The 13,640-nt window shown below is 33.0% G+C and overlaps 1 protein-coding gene across 3 annotated transcripts in view; it reads right to left on the bottom strand.

The window, feature by feature from the left end:
- Positions 1-13,640, bottom strand: part of LOC123015100 (kelch-like ECH-associated protein 1B) — a 41,147-nt gene that overhangs the window by 15,815 nt on the left and 11,692 nt on the right. The window contains exon 1 of one of the 3 annotated variants that reach the window (XM_044414589.1): positions 10,940-11,107. The exons of 1 other annotated variant lie outside the window; for it this stretch is intronic. Coding sequence is in view for 1 of the 2 variants with exons in the window: in XM_044414581.1 (XP_044270516.1) it covers positions 484-524 (41 nt within the window). In the remaining variant the exon portion in view is untranslated. Of the gene's footprint in view, positions 1-483; positions 609-10,939; positions 11,108-13,640 lie in introns of those variants that run through there. One more of the 3 variants, XM_044414581.1, reaches the window with a different exon arrangement.

The following is a 13,640-nucleotide window of genomic DNA, read 5'->3' as shown; positions in this document are numbered from 1 at the left end:
ACTATTAATGCTTTTTCGTAACAATTGATAACGAAGCCAAAAAGTGGATCTCCGTGTGGAACAAACTCACGGTCGTCGTGCGGATCATACTTTGCTGGTTGACAAAGGTTAACAATGCGTTACCAGCTCACTTGCTTACTTCGCAAACAAATGATCAATTAATTAATTATACATAAATTGTGTTCCTGCAGTTAGGATCTTGACTACAAACATTAGTCAGCAGTACAAACTTCAAAACTTAATTTTTCAAAGAAAATATTTAAGTAAAGAAACTTGAGAAACTCCCACCCTCGAAATAAATTTAAAAAAAAAAAGAAAAATCAATTTGTAACATCAAGAGTAGGGCTTAATTAGTGTCCGGTTACCGACACTGTTAAAACCAGCAAACAACAAATTAGAGTATCATTATTTGTGATTGCATGTTCAGCCTTGAAATGTACAAAATAAAATCCAGTATCAAACTAATATGACTTGCAGTCTTACTCTAAATCTGCCGGCCAACCACTATCACTGGGAGAAAGCATTTTTTTATCTACACATTACACACTAATATCACAGCTCGAACAATGGTCCTTCGTGCTCCACCGTTACTCCACAACTAAACATGATGGATAATAAATTTAATCAAAAACTTTTATCTATTGAATATATCAAGAAACTTGTTTTGTTATTTTCAGATTTGCAATAGCGAATGACATGATGACTTTTAAAAGCCGCCGGTTACAAACCTTAGTGTAGGTCAAGACAAGAATGCGTGAGAAGTTTGCATTGCACGCTAGTTTTGCAGTAGTAATTTAGACGCATTAGAAAAATTATTTGTGTTATTTATAATTAAAACACACCTGATAAGATGGGAAAATGTGATTAGTATTTATTACAACAACGTCAGAATGACTAGAAAAAATAAAGTGGTTAATAACCTTAACAGATTTTTGGCAGGACCTAACCAAAGTTTGCTTCCTGCTTACAGCCTACGATTCTAAATTCCAAAAATAGATTACAGTCACTTCATTTATAATACGGATATTGAAGATAAAAGACACTGCATTGTTTCGATAAGTATTTTCCTGGAATGTGAGAAAAACGTAAATATCAAATACTTCTCTAAATACACAAAAACCCTGCATATATTTTTATAATTCTATGTAAAGTAGTTCTAGAAATATTTGAAAACAGAGTTAATCACTTTATGAGTGTCATCACCTTCAAGTAAACCCAAAATGGTGTGTTACCGAGCTTAATCTTCATAAAAGTATCCTAAACAATTCTCTTCTGAATGAAGTGCAGAATTTTGACCTGCGATGATGGGTTTCTATGAAAATGTTTTGTTTAAGTTACATAGTTACATATTTTAATAAAGTTCGAGTAACTTTCCTTTTTCTGAAGTGATTATCACACAAAAATTTCTGCAGTTTTGAATATCCCGAGAACACCATTTTGAACATTTATTGTAATTTTTTTGGTTTATTTTGAATACAAATTATAATGTCGACGTCTTTTAATGTGAACAAGCCAACATTACGTCTTTGGACAAAATTAACTCCAGAGGCCAAAAGGCTTATTTTTGACTAGGGGTTTATATGCAGTAATTTTATACCCCATTGACCGCTATAACCTCCTAACGTTTAGCAACACACTGTATATTTGTTCTGAGTATTATTGTTAGTTAATAATTTTTTTACGTGTTAATACGTTGTTTTCTGTCATTCAGTCAATATTTGTATCATACCAATGTGCTCGAAAAATGTGGCAATGAACTCCAAATACTCCATCATTTTTGACATTTCGTTTTGATAAGACGTGATAAAACCTGAGCCTGTGGCTTTTTTTCGAATGTCAACTATTTTTGAAAAGTAGAATAAACTTTAAAATTTTGCTGAGTCAAAGAATGTGGTTCTTCAACAATAAATAAAAATAGGTACACAATTTGGATGATGAAACTCGAGAGATCATTTCATCATACAAGAAAGTTAAATTATCTGGAGCAATTAAGACATTTCCGATTTTCCGCATTGCTATTTAGTGTAAAAAAGACATATTTATATGCCGCTTTCATCATACCTACAGTCAAATTAAAAAAAAGTGTAAATGTAAGTACGCTCATTTACACAAGAATAATTAATTTTATGCCAAAATGTGACATTGACGACCATTTTTTTTGAATTTGACTCTATAAAACAATGAATCGAAAGAATTGCAAGTTGTCGTCAATGATAGGTATTACCAATTATATGACATTGTGTCCACATTGTAAATTGTCAGTAGTGATAAAATCAAATTTAAACATTTTCAAACACTAATAATAACGTTTAATCCCCACCACCAAGTGACCCACATCAATGAATTACTACCATAACATTTCATTACTGTTTAATCCGTCTTTAATCTCGGCAAGGCAACTACATTGCAAGTTTTTTTGTGCATGGATGTAATAATTTATAACGACAATGTTTATAAACATACCGATGTCTCTGTTTGAGGCACTGGAGTACTGTACAACTTCGAGAGATGATATGGTGATATTTTCCATTCTTGTTTGATAAATTTTAATAGCGTGGTATCAGCGTGACTCGACAATAAATATAATTTTTGTTGTAACCTTCGCGCCGACTGAAACGCTCTGACGTGTGCATGTATTTTACACAAATAACAAAAGTAATATAGACAAGTAATTACAAATTGGCTTTCAAAAGAAAAATTCGAAGAGTCGGGTTTTATCAACAATTGTGAAGTGAATTCGTAGTACTATCTCTTATTTCGTCATAATCACAACTCATCGCGTACCTAGAAAAATAGCGAGGGGAAAATCCCACATTATCTATAAAGGGCAAAATATTCCATACAAAATTTAGCAAACAAATTTATATGATAAATAAAATGTTTGTCCAAAAATCAAATTCGTAATGCAAACCTTAAGATGAATTGATTTTTAAATCTCGAAAAGAACCTTTTCAACCTTCACGCGAAAACAATTAACGAATGAATTACTTTTACAATGACGCTATATAAATTTAATTAGCTTCATAGGTACTTAATGCTAAAGGATATCGATAAATGACAGACTTTTATAACTCAGTTTATTCTGATCACAGGTGAAAAACCACAAAATAAAAATACAAATACAAAGTGAACCAATTTTGAGGATTCAAAATGTCTGAAAGTACATATGGAGCTTAGTCATTCATCTGAGCTACTGCATTTCACATGTAATGTCACACTTTACTTACGATTTTCAAACGTGAATAAATTACAAAAACGTACTCATACGCAAATAAATAAAAATTGAGCATGCAACTAAATGCCAAGTATGAACAAAAAAATGTTCAAAAAATTCTATCCGTCAATAAATTTTGACATTTATTTTTTGACATTTGACATTTTTTATGTCTATTTAATGATACTGATAATCTTGTATATCTTTTTTTATATTTATTTAGTAAAGGGAAAAAGGTTTTGCACAAATAACATTAAGCAGAGTTACAATTTAGGATACAGCTTCCTTGTTTCCTCTTCTAATAGCATGTAGAAAAAAAACTAGAAAATTATTTTTCCAACAGATATAAATAATAGACTCAAAGTGCAAAATTTAAACTTTCATTTTTAAAGACAGAATTTTTTTAACATTTTTTTCATGTTCCTGGTATCATATTTTACTTGGCATTTTCCTTGTTTTGATCTATTTTCAAAACACCCTCTATATTAAAAAAAAAGTGTTACAAACACTCTCATTGTGACACGAGTATTAATTACAATGCACAAGTATCGGTGTAACACGTGTTTTGTATACTAGTTTTTCTATTGAGCACTTTTTAAATTGAATTTATAATTATATTTGACAGTAAAAAGTTTTGACACTTGACATATGCGGTACCCAAATTGATGAAAAATAGCTTAAATTGCATTAGTTTTGGTGAAATACGTTAAATTGCAACAATTTCAGACTTAAAAACGACAGTCTATGGCCAGTGATAGCCAAAGTATAACATTTTGTGCAACTATTTTCATATGCACAAAATGCTCATTGTGACACCGAAATAGAAAAAAAATTAATCCGTTGTTTTAAAAATACAATATTTTTACTTAAAATTATAATAAAAATTATTATTATTATCGCATCAGATTCTAAAATTCCTCAATCGGTATTTGAGCAACAATAGAAATGTTGCAGTTTTGAACGCTTGCACATTCAAAATTCAAGCTTTCAAATGGGGTACTATACTATATTTTTTTTATTGTCTAAGTTAAATCTACATAAAAAAATAATATACCCGTGTTTTTGTTTTTTGCTAAAGCGTGCATTCTAGGGGAAATTTTTTTTTTGAAGTTGGTGAATAAAGACTTTCAAATGCACCATGTTGCGCCAAGTGATGACGTGACAGACCCTGACGAACGCGCAAAATCAGCCAAAGCCGACAGCTCTAACCCAAGCTCCAGTCTGCGAAAGTCGTCGGTAAGAGGGACAAAATAGCGCTGCGTTTGCTGATTGGACGGGGAGGCCCGATGTCATCAAACACGCATTATAATACCGTTTGAATGTAGTGGATCAAAAACCACTTGTTTATTTAAAAAATTACAGCTTAATTAAAAATCGATTTTTAGTTATATTGCTATTTAACAACGAAGAATAATATAAACCTAAATTTTGCCTTCTTTTTTTATAGTATAGTACCCCATTGTGTGTTGGCACAGGACTTGGACAAAGTGCAACAGATGATTTTGAAGAATCATCACCATCATCATCATCATATAAAAAATGTTCCACATCAGAAAAAACATCATGATTCATTTCTTTCTGTCGACCAATGCCGAAACTAGGTATAAGCGAAGTAGGCCCTGCCTAGGGGCGCCAAATCGAGAAGGTCCCCAATATTAAAATCACAAAATATGCGGGCGCACAAAAATACTCGGTGTAAAAAATGTTTACAAAACTACCTATAGTTTTGTTTTACACTTAAGTATGATTTTTGCCGAAGTATTGTTTTAGAAAACAACGCCTTTTGTAAAGTTATATCTTACTTAAGTACTTTGTAGCGTATCTACACCACTGATTATACAGATAAGACAGCTTTTTGGCGCCAAAATAGAGAAACTGTTTTTTCACTGTATTTTTTGCCAAGAGTCACAAAAAATCATAGCAGTTGTGTTCTACGTATTGCTACAAACGTATTACAACAATTAGTTTCCATTTAAATATTGTGAATTTTATGAAAAACTGAAATATAAGATTGTCCATTTGTGAGTATCAGATTTACCCCTTCCAAAATGCCTCCAAAATGACCGTTGAGCGGGCCGTTTTGAGGTTGGCAGCGTTGAAAGTACCAACATGGATACCAACCAACACAAATAAAGTAACTAAGTTATTTGGCAGTTTACATTTTGATGTGACAAGTTTTTGAGGTTATGATGGTAGATGCATATGGATATGGTTTGCAGGGTGGAAAGTTTGTGTTATTTTGGAAGTTGGAATAAAGTGATGCAAAATGAAAACATTAATAACGTAAATTTTTGTTGTTTGCTTTACGAAAGATTATTTTCAATACGTAAAGTACATTTGAATTTGGCGGCATCCGAAGACCGTTGAGAGGGCCGGGAGGCAAAGTGGGGGTAACATCCATTTCGCCATTTTGCCGTAGCTGTCATATCTGTATAATCTGTATCTACACTTCTATACACAAAAAAAGCGTACACGTATTGAGGACTATTGTAAATAGGATAATATTAATTAATCGTTTCCAAGAAAACGTATTACATACTGTACTGACATTTTCACATTTTGTATGTAAATGTGTGAAAATTGCTTTCAATTGCTATTTATAATTGAATTATACCACGACATAAAATACCATTAACAAGAGTGTGATCATTACTAATAAGTTGGAAGATGGGTGGTCTAGTTGTAAAAGAACTGAAGCACTATTTTAAAGAAGTCCCGACCTCAACTACATAAAAAACGTCTGAGGCCGTATGACACAAGAAGTGTCTAATAAACTGAATGTCAGGCCTCCTACTGCAAACGAACTAGGGAAAATTGTGGAAAATAAATATATGGGAAAGTTTAGCGAAGGATTAAACTTATGCCCCGGCACTTGTTCACTCAATGCTCCATAGACTAATTGAAGTGAACGCAAAAACCGGCGGCGCGATGACCAAATATCAGAATGGTTTGCTATCTATGACAATCCAGCCAAAATTGGGCTCACTACTTTTACAGTGCCGGCAATTGAAAGTCGGACAGTCAAATTGACATTTTATGACATTTTGAAGAATTTTGGTAAATCAGACTTTTACCTTTATTAATGTTTGATTATTTACAGGGTGATCTAGTTTGTAACTAATCATCGGCATCCTTACCTTTGAATTTATTGACAAATCAATAATTTCGGTTTATGAAAGCCAATTAATATTTAAATTAAACTTTAAGAACACCAACAAGAACATAATAATATTTTAACTAATATTTTATAGCCGCTCCATTTTTTGTATAACTGCCTCTAACCTTCTCGGTAATGAAGCAACCACGTTTGAAGCGTGGTTTGCAGCAAATTGATTCCACACTTCTTGTATTTTTGCCCACAAATCTTCAACGTTTTGTGGACGAAAATTATTGCTGTAATTTATTTTTTTAACCATCCAACCCCAGATATTTTCTATTGGATTTCCAATAGAAAGGAAGGCCAAGGTAGAACTCGAACATTGTGTTCCTGCATCCACTCTTTTACAATTCCGTGCGGTGTGAATCGGGCTATTATCATGTTGGTATATAAAATCTTCAGCAAATTCTACTTCAACTGACGGTAACATAACATTTTCTAAAATGTTAACATAAGACCGTGCATTAAATCTGGGTCCAATATTTGCGCACACACCAACACCTCTGGAGCTCATCCACCCCCAAACATTTACCGAAAATCGACCTGTTTCTTGTACGCGCTGTGTATATTTTTCTTCATAGCGTGTGTCTGGAGGTCTATACACTCTTGTTCTACCATTATTTTTAGATTGGAACATCAGTAAAAATTACTCGGTCCCAAAAATCTAAATTTTCTCCATAATATTGTAATGCAAATCCTATTCTCTGGTCTTTATTAGCTTGTGTTAAAAATTGTTTTTTGGCTGCGGAGAAATTTCGCAAATCAAGAAGTCTTTCTAACACGATTACGTGCAGTCCTGATTGAGCCTGGGAAATTTGTCGCTCGTTGTGCGGTTGCAACGGATTCAAAAGGGTGATCTTCCAAAAATTGTCGAAGATTATTTTCTTCTTCGGTGGAAACTGGTTGCCGACCAGTTCCCACTTTTCTGTCCAGATAATGTCTTTGATTCCACCTGGCTCTGACGTAGTGCACCGTACTCTTTCTGAACAACGGTTTTCCAAAAGAGTTATTATGCTTGCTTTTTGAGCTACGCTTAATTGTGGCATTGTTATTAATCGAAGAATAATTTAGTTTTCTGAAAAGATTGACACTTCAGGTTTGACAATTAATATTGTCTCTAATATTTTGATATACATATTTATTTTTAGAGGTAACAATAAAGTTTATTTTACAATAGAAAATTTACTACTGCCCGACTTGCAATTGCCGGCACTGTACGCTTTTTTTTTGAATAGAAGTGTACCTGACTTTCTTGGTCTATTTAATCAATTCCAGTTCTCATTATTCTTCAATAAGAGATCTTTTGCTGGTTGAGCTATACAACATTGGTTCATAATTTGCATTTCATTGATACGAGATACGATCGCTTTCGGTCTTTTGAGTTGGGTTGAGTTTAAGTTTCAAATGATCAAGAAAAAGTAACCAAAAATGCCAAAAAGACCAAACAAAAATTACAAAAATTATTATTACAAAAAAAAATTATTACAAAAATTTGAATGAATGAAAATATGTGTTAAAATTACATTTGTCTTGAGGTAATTTTATTAAGACAAATTGAATCTCCACCTTCTAAGTTGCCTACATTTTAAATTTTATCAAAAACCGTTGGCAGATAACAGAGATACTAGATCCGAAAGTCTTACCTGGGACACCCTCTATATTAAACACCTTAACCGATTTTCAAAGATAGAAACATAGAAACCTGTGATAGCTTAGAGAGTTTTAATAAATTGGCGTCCTTTAGTGTACCTTTGACGGTACAGATTCAGTTACAGCATTTTTGCGACTTTCTCCATATATCAGTCAGGTCACTTTTTTCATTATTTGAGTACATTTTGTCATTTTGAATTTAAAGTACGATGTAGTTCAGATGGTGGTTCGACTCTAAGGCAAATCTCTCAACCACGATACGACTACAGTGACTTCATATATTAGAGACAGTGAGGACACGTGACTGTTAATGGCGGATGGGCGGGCTGTACGAAAGATTTTTTGGAAAATACACACATTACAAAACATAAATTTATAAAAGTGGAAGGGCAGCAACACCAAGAACTATTATGTTAATTGATTTTTTTAACGTTTATTAATTTATTTAAGCACCCTGTGACTGACTTTACGTGCCTGCCCATTTTTTGTCCACTCAAACATTTCTTACGGACCACACTATTGGCAAGCATCAGTACCAGTCAACATCACTTACGCTGTTCCGCCATTAACAGGCTAACCAATAAGAAATAGGCGACATCGGTGTCCTCACTGTCTCTAATACAGCCACTGTAGATACGACTACTTTGAATCCACCTATGTACTAGTTAAAGGGTATCCCGTCAGATGGTGCCACCGTCGACTCAAATTGTTATTAAAATAAGAAAAAATAAATTGTCTTTACAGAATGGCTATTATTAATATTATATTATTCAGCTGTATATTTAAGCAATTCCTAGTGCATTTTTTTTAAATTGTGTTTATTGTCAGCCACGTCGGTAACGCAGGCATCTGATGAGATTTAGAATTTGACATTTTCAATTTGATTTTCGAAAATTCAAGTTATAATTGATGTTTGATTGCTTTCGAGTGTTTGTTTAGTGGTTCCGTTTGTGTTATTTTTATTTATTAAAAAGAAACCAACTTTTTGTGTTAGTGCCACCTGCCGGATTACACGCGAAATAGATCATAGTTATATCACTATCACCATGATAACGTTAGCAATGCGAATTGAAAAATTTCATTCATAAAAAGGCAGAGTCGAACCACCATCTTAACTACATCGTGATTCAAAGGAAAAAAAGAATTGGTTACACTGTCAAAATTAATGAATGACATATCAACAACTAATTTGATTTAAATTTAATAATCTAAATTTTGCAAAACATAAGAAAAGCGAAGTTGTTGTGAGAATGCATTTTCAGTTGCGTCTGAAAATCGGATAGGGTCTTCATTATAAATGACTCACCTTCTATACTTATTATTTCAACTAAAGTAAATTCAACAATGAACAGATTAATAGAGACATGCGTAAGAACCGATAAATCCTTAACAGAAAGATAACTTTAAAGTCGAAATAACAAGGTTGGATAAGATCATAAACAATATGATTCCCTACTATTTCTGTTTACATGATGTTTTATTTTATTAGTACTTTTACAAAAGTGTTAATCAAAGAAGTCACTAAATCAACATAAGCAGATTGTAAAAATATTCCAGTACTTGCACTTTGTACTTTAAATTTTTATTTAAAAAGATTCCAGACCCTCCAAAAAATACACTATTAGCTCCACTAATTTTTAAACAATTAATTTACAATTCTTGCTGAATTAAAACTAACTGATTAACACTATTTGTAAAAAATATTTAAGAAGTAAAAGAAGCAAATAATAAAAATCTACCAATAAATTTAATAATTTAATAATAATAGTAGATTACATATTGAGGTGGAAAGTGCTTCATTACCAAGACAAAATTTGATGACCAAGACGCGAAGCGCCGCGGTTAGTAATAAGCCGAGGTACAATGAAGCAACGACCACCAAGGTTTATAGTATATTACTTTATTCACAATCATCTCTCTTAAAGAACAGAAAGCCAATAAAAATATTATAAAATTTTGAAAGACAGTTTAGGTTCGGAAGTGGTCACTTCCTAATCTGGTTTCGTGTTGAGAAGTGGCCATTTCCCAACCTGAGCTGTCATATTACATATCTACTTACAAGAAAGTGACCATTATTCAACCTGAACCTGATCATATCAATTTTTAAATGAAGTTGAAATGTCATACTTTCCAACTTATGAATGTGAATAAAAATGATCCTCAACGTAATTTTGTGAATTTGTGTGACCGCATAAAACTTTGGCAAACCTTTGAGGAAGTAAATGCACAGCAGAAACCAAAGTAATTTATTATGGAAATGCCAGTCACTGGTGGAATAAGGTTGTACTAGGTGCCGTCATAGACATAGATATAGACAGCATCCAGTACCTTAGTGGAATCGAGCAAAACAGGACAGATAAATAAAATAATTAAAAGCAACATGAATAAAAAATTCGATTTAAACTTTGTACTACGGTGGATTAATCCAAAACCCCTGACATAAAACGAGCAAAATCGGTTTAGTTCATGGTTGGTTATTTATCTTTTAAAATTGCTGACTAACTTATTAGCATAGTGACGTAACATACGAGTATATGTAAATCCATATGTAAATGACGGATCTGTATTTATTTTAAATCCATAACAATTCAATTCAGTGCTTCAGGTTACAGGAACTCGCTCTGAACACAATCAAACTCCGTTATTCTGAAAATGGAATATAAACGATCAAAAGAGGAAACTCGCTGTTATCATTTGTAAAATCATTTTACATATTTGATCACACTTTGAGCTAAAAAAACATTCCAAACTTTCACCCGGTGAAAACTTTAAACAATGAAGACGTTGTTCAAATTCATGGGTAAATAATTGTTAATAGATGCAAATTGTTTGAATAAATGTTTCAAGCTAAAATTATGGCACATTTTATAACAAGAAACAAGGAATTAACCTCCAAAAATGATGTGTCAGACACTTACCGCTTTGGTATTATTTTCTAAAATATTATTTGAGCTTGGCACGTGAAAATATGTTATAGATAAACAACACTAAACATTAGTTCTACCAATGTTTATTATTATACATTTGACATTTCAATAACCGCACAAAATGACAGTGACATTCTGACACTACTGCTATTCGCTCGTTCGCATTCGAGAGTCGAGACTTCGAGAGTCCGAGATTAGAGTTGACGCATGCAAAATGTTACTCAACTTGTTTCATAACAAACGCCGGATCGCAGGCAACACAAAATACTCACTTAATAAAAAACAGGGAAAACAGTATATCACATAACCAGTAATACAAAGTGGTTATAAATGATTTTCATCTAGCCAGCTGTGAATTTTCCATGTAAAATAAAAAATGCCGCTTTACGAAAATAGGGGTAACTACTTGTTTAAACTCAAAATTTAAAAATCGCCGTTTACTAAGAAAATAGACTTCAATTATAAACTTGTTTTCTTCCAAAGTATACAGTATTATCAATTATTATTGGAAATTAGTTGAAACAATAAAAGTTTAATTAACAACAATTTATTATTAATTAAGTGACAGTAACGACAGAACTAGAACCTTCAAAAAAAGTAGAGCGGCACAAATAAAGTTACATACAAAAAAATTCCAAAGCTGGTTAGATGAAAATCATTTATAACCACTCTGTATAACGACCACAATAAGTAATAACGCACGACTGGGGATAAGCCCCACGAGTGCGTTAACTGGCGTTAGACACTTTCCAACGTGTTTTGTACACATTTTTTTCTATGACACTAAAAAAGTAATTATTAGCAAAAACATTTATTTTTTAGAATCAATAAAATTAATGGTTAGATTATTAATTTGACGGTTATAATATAACATAAAAATCCATGGAAAGTGTCCGTTTGTGGCTCACAGTTTTATACTGGTTGCCCCAGAACTCGCGCCCCAGAAAAAAATGCCATATAAGGTAAGATACCAAGAACATGGAAAAAATGTTAAAATTTTATCTATAAAAATTTCGAAGTTATGAGGGTATAAATTTTGCACTTTGACTATTTATTTCGGTTAGAAAAATAATTTTCCAATTTTTTTTTGCTATAGGCTATTAAAAGAGGAAACAAGGAAGCTATATCCTAAATTTTCACTCTGTTCAATGTTACTTGTGGCTTTTATTCACAAAATTTTTGTGCCCTTACTAAATAATTGTAAAAAACATATACAAGATCATCAGTATCATTAAATAGATATAAAAATGTCAAATGTCAAAAAAAATATGTCAAAATTTTTTGACAGATAGATTTTTTTAAACATTTTTTTCATCTTCCTGGTATCTTACCGTACTTGGAAATTTTCTCTGGGGCGCGAGTCTGGCGCACCTGTATGTTGTACCCGTGCGTTATAATAACGTACGAAGCAAACATAATTGCTAAAAGAAAACGCACGATTTTTTAACAGATGAATGAAATTGTCAACTTCATCTCATGCCTACTCAATTGTGTGAAATTACCATTCTTCTTACAGTGTCGTAGGAAAATACTATAACTGTTTCAAAATGATTGTCATCTAGTCGCCTTTGACATTTCTATAAAAAGAAAAAATACCGCTTTAAAAAATATTGAATCTAATTACATAATTCCAAATGTTACTTTGCTTCAGTTAATACCTGCATCGCCCACCGTTTCGATAGAAATAATCCTTTTCTCGCCTGGGTATTTACGAGGGTAGTTTGATGAATAACTTGGTTCGCATAGTTTTAAAAAGTGACAACCATAACTTTATATGTAAACATCAAGTAGCCTTCCTATAAATGACACTTGTAAAATCTCAACGAATTCTGTGAGTAATTTGTTGTTGTAGAATTATTTTAAGTTTAGATTGTCGAGTTATTGTGAAAAATGGATAAAATTGCAATTCGTGGTGTGATCCAGTTCTTTTTTTTGGAAGGAAAAACAGCAAAGGAAATCCATGAAAGAATTTTTCGAACGTTGGGCGACTCATGTCCTTCTTATGAAGCCGTTCGTCTTTGGGTTAATGAATTCAAGCGTGGCAGAACAAGCATCGAAGACGCACCACGTTCTGGTGGGCCAAAAACTGCAGTCGTACCAAAAATAATCGACAAAGTCCATGATATGGTTTTGGCTGACAGACGGGTGAAAGTGCGTGAGTTAGGAGAAGCTATAGGCATCTCAACCGAGCGAGTTCATTTTATTTTGCACCATGAATTACATATGAAAAAAATTTGTGCAAGGTGGGTGCCGCGCTTGCTTACACCTGAGCAAAAACGAATTCGAATGACAACATCAGCCGAGTGTTTGGAAATTTTTAAGAAAGATTCAACGGACTTCTTGCGTCGTTTTGTAACCATGGATGAAACTTGGATTCACCACTACACCCCAGAAACAAAACAGCAGTCCAAACAATGGACAGCACCTGGTGAACCAACCCCGAAAAAGGCAAAAACTGTCCCGTCCGCAGGAAAAGTCATGGCGTCAGTTTTTTGGGACGCAAAAGGAATTCTGTTAATAGATTATCTCGAAAAGGGAAAAACTATTACTGGAGACTACTATGCAGCCCTTTTGGACAAGTTAAAGACGGTCATTGGAGAGAAACGTCCCGGAATGGCAAAAAAGAAAGTGTTGTTCCACCACGACAATGCACCGGTGCATTCAAGTCGTGTTGCGAATCAAAAATTGTCCG

Source organism: Tribolium madens, unplaced genomic scaffold (assembly GCF_015345945.1).
Source record: "Tribolium madens isolate multiple individuals breed KSU strain unplaced genomic scaffold, Tmad_KSU_1.1 Scaffold_19;HRSCAF=116;Tcas5.2_LG9, whole genome shotgun sequence".
In the NCBI taxonomy this organism is placed as follows: domain Eukaryota; kingdom Metazoa; phylum Arthropoda; class Insecta; order Coleoptera; family Tenebrionidae; genus Tribolium; species Tribolium madens.
This window is presented reverse-complemented; position numbering and strand designations above follow the sequence as displayed.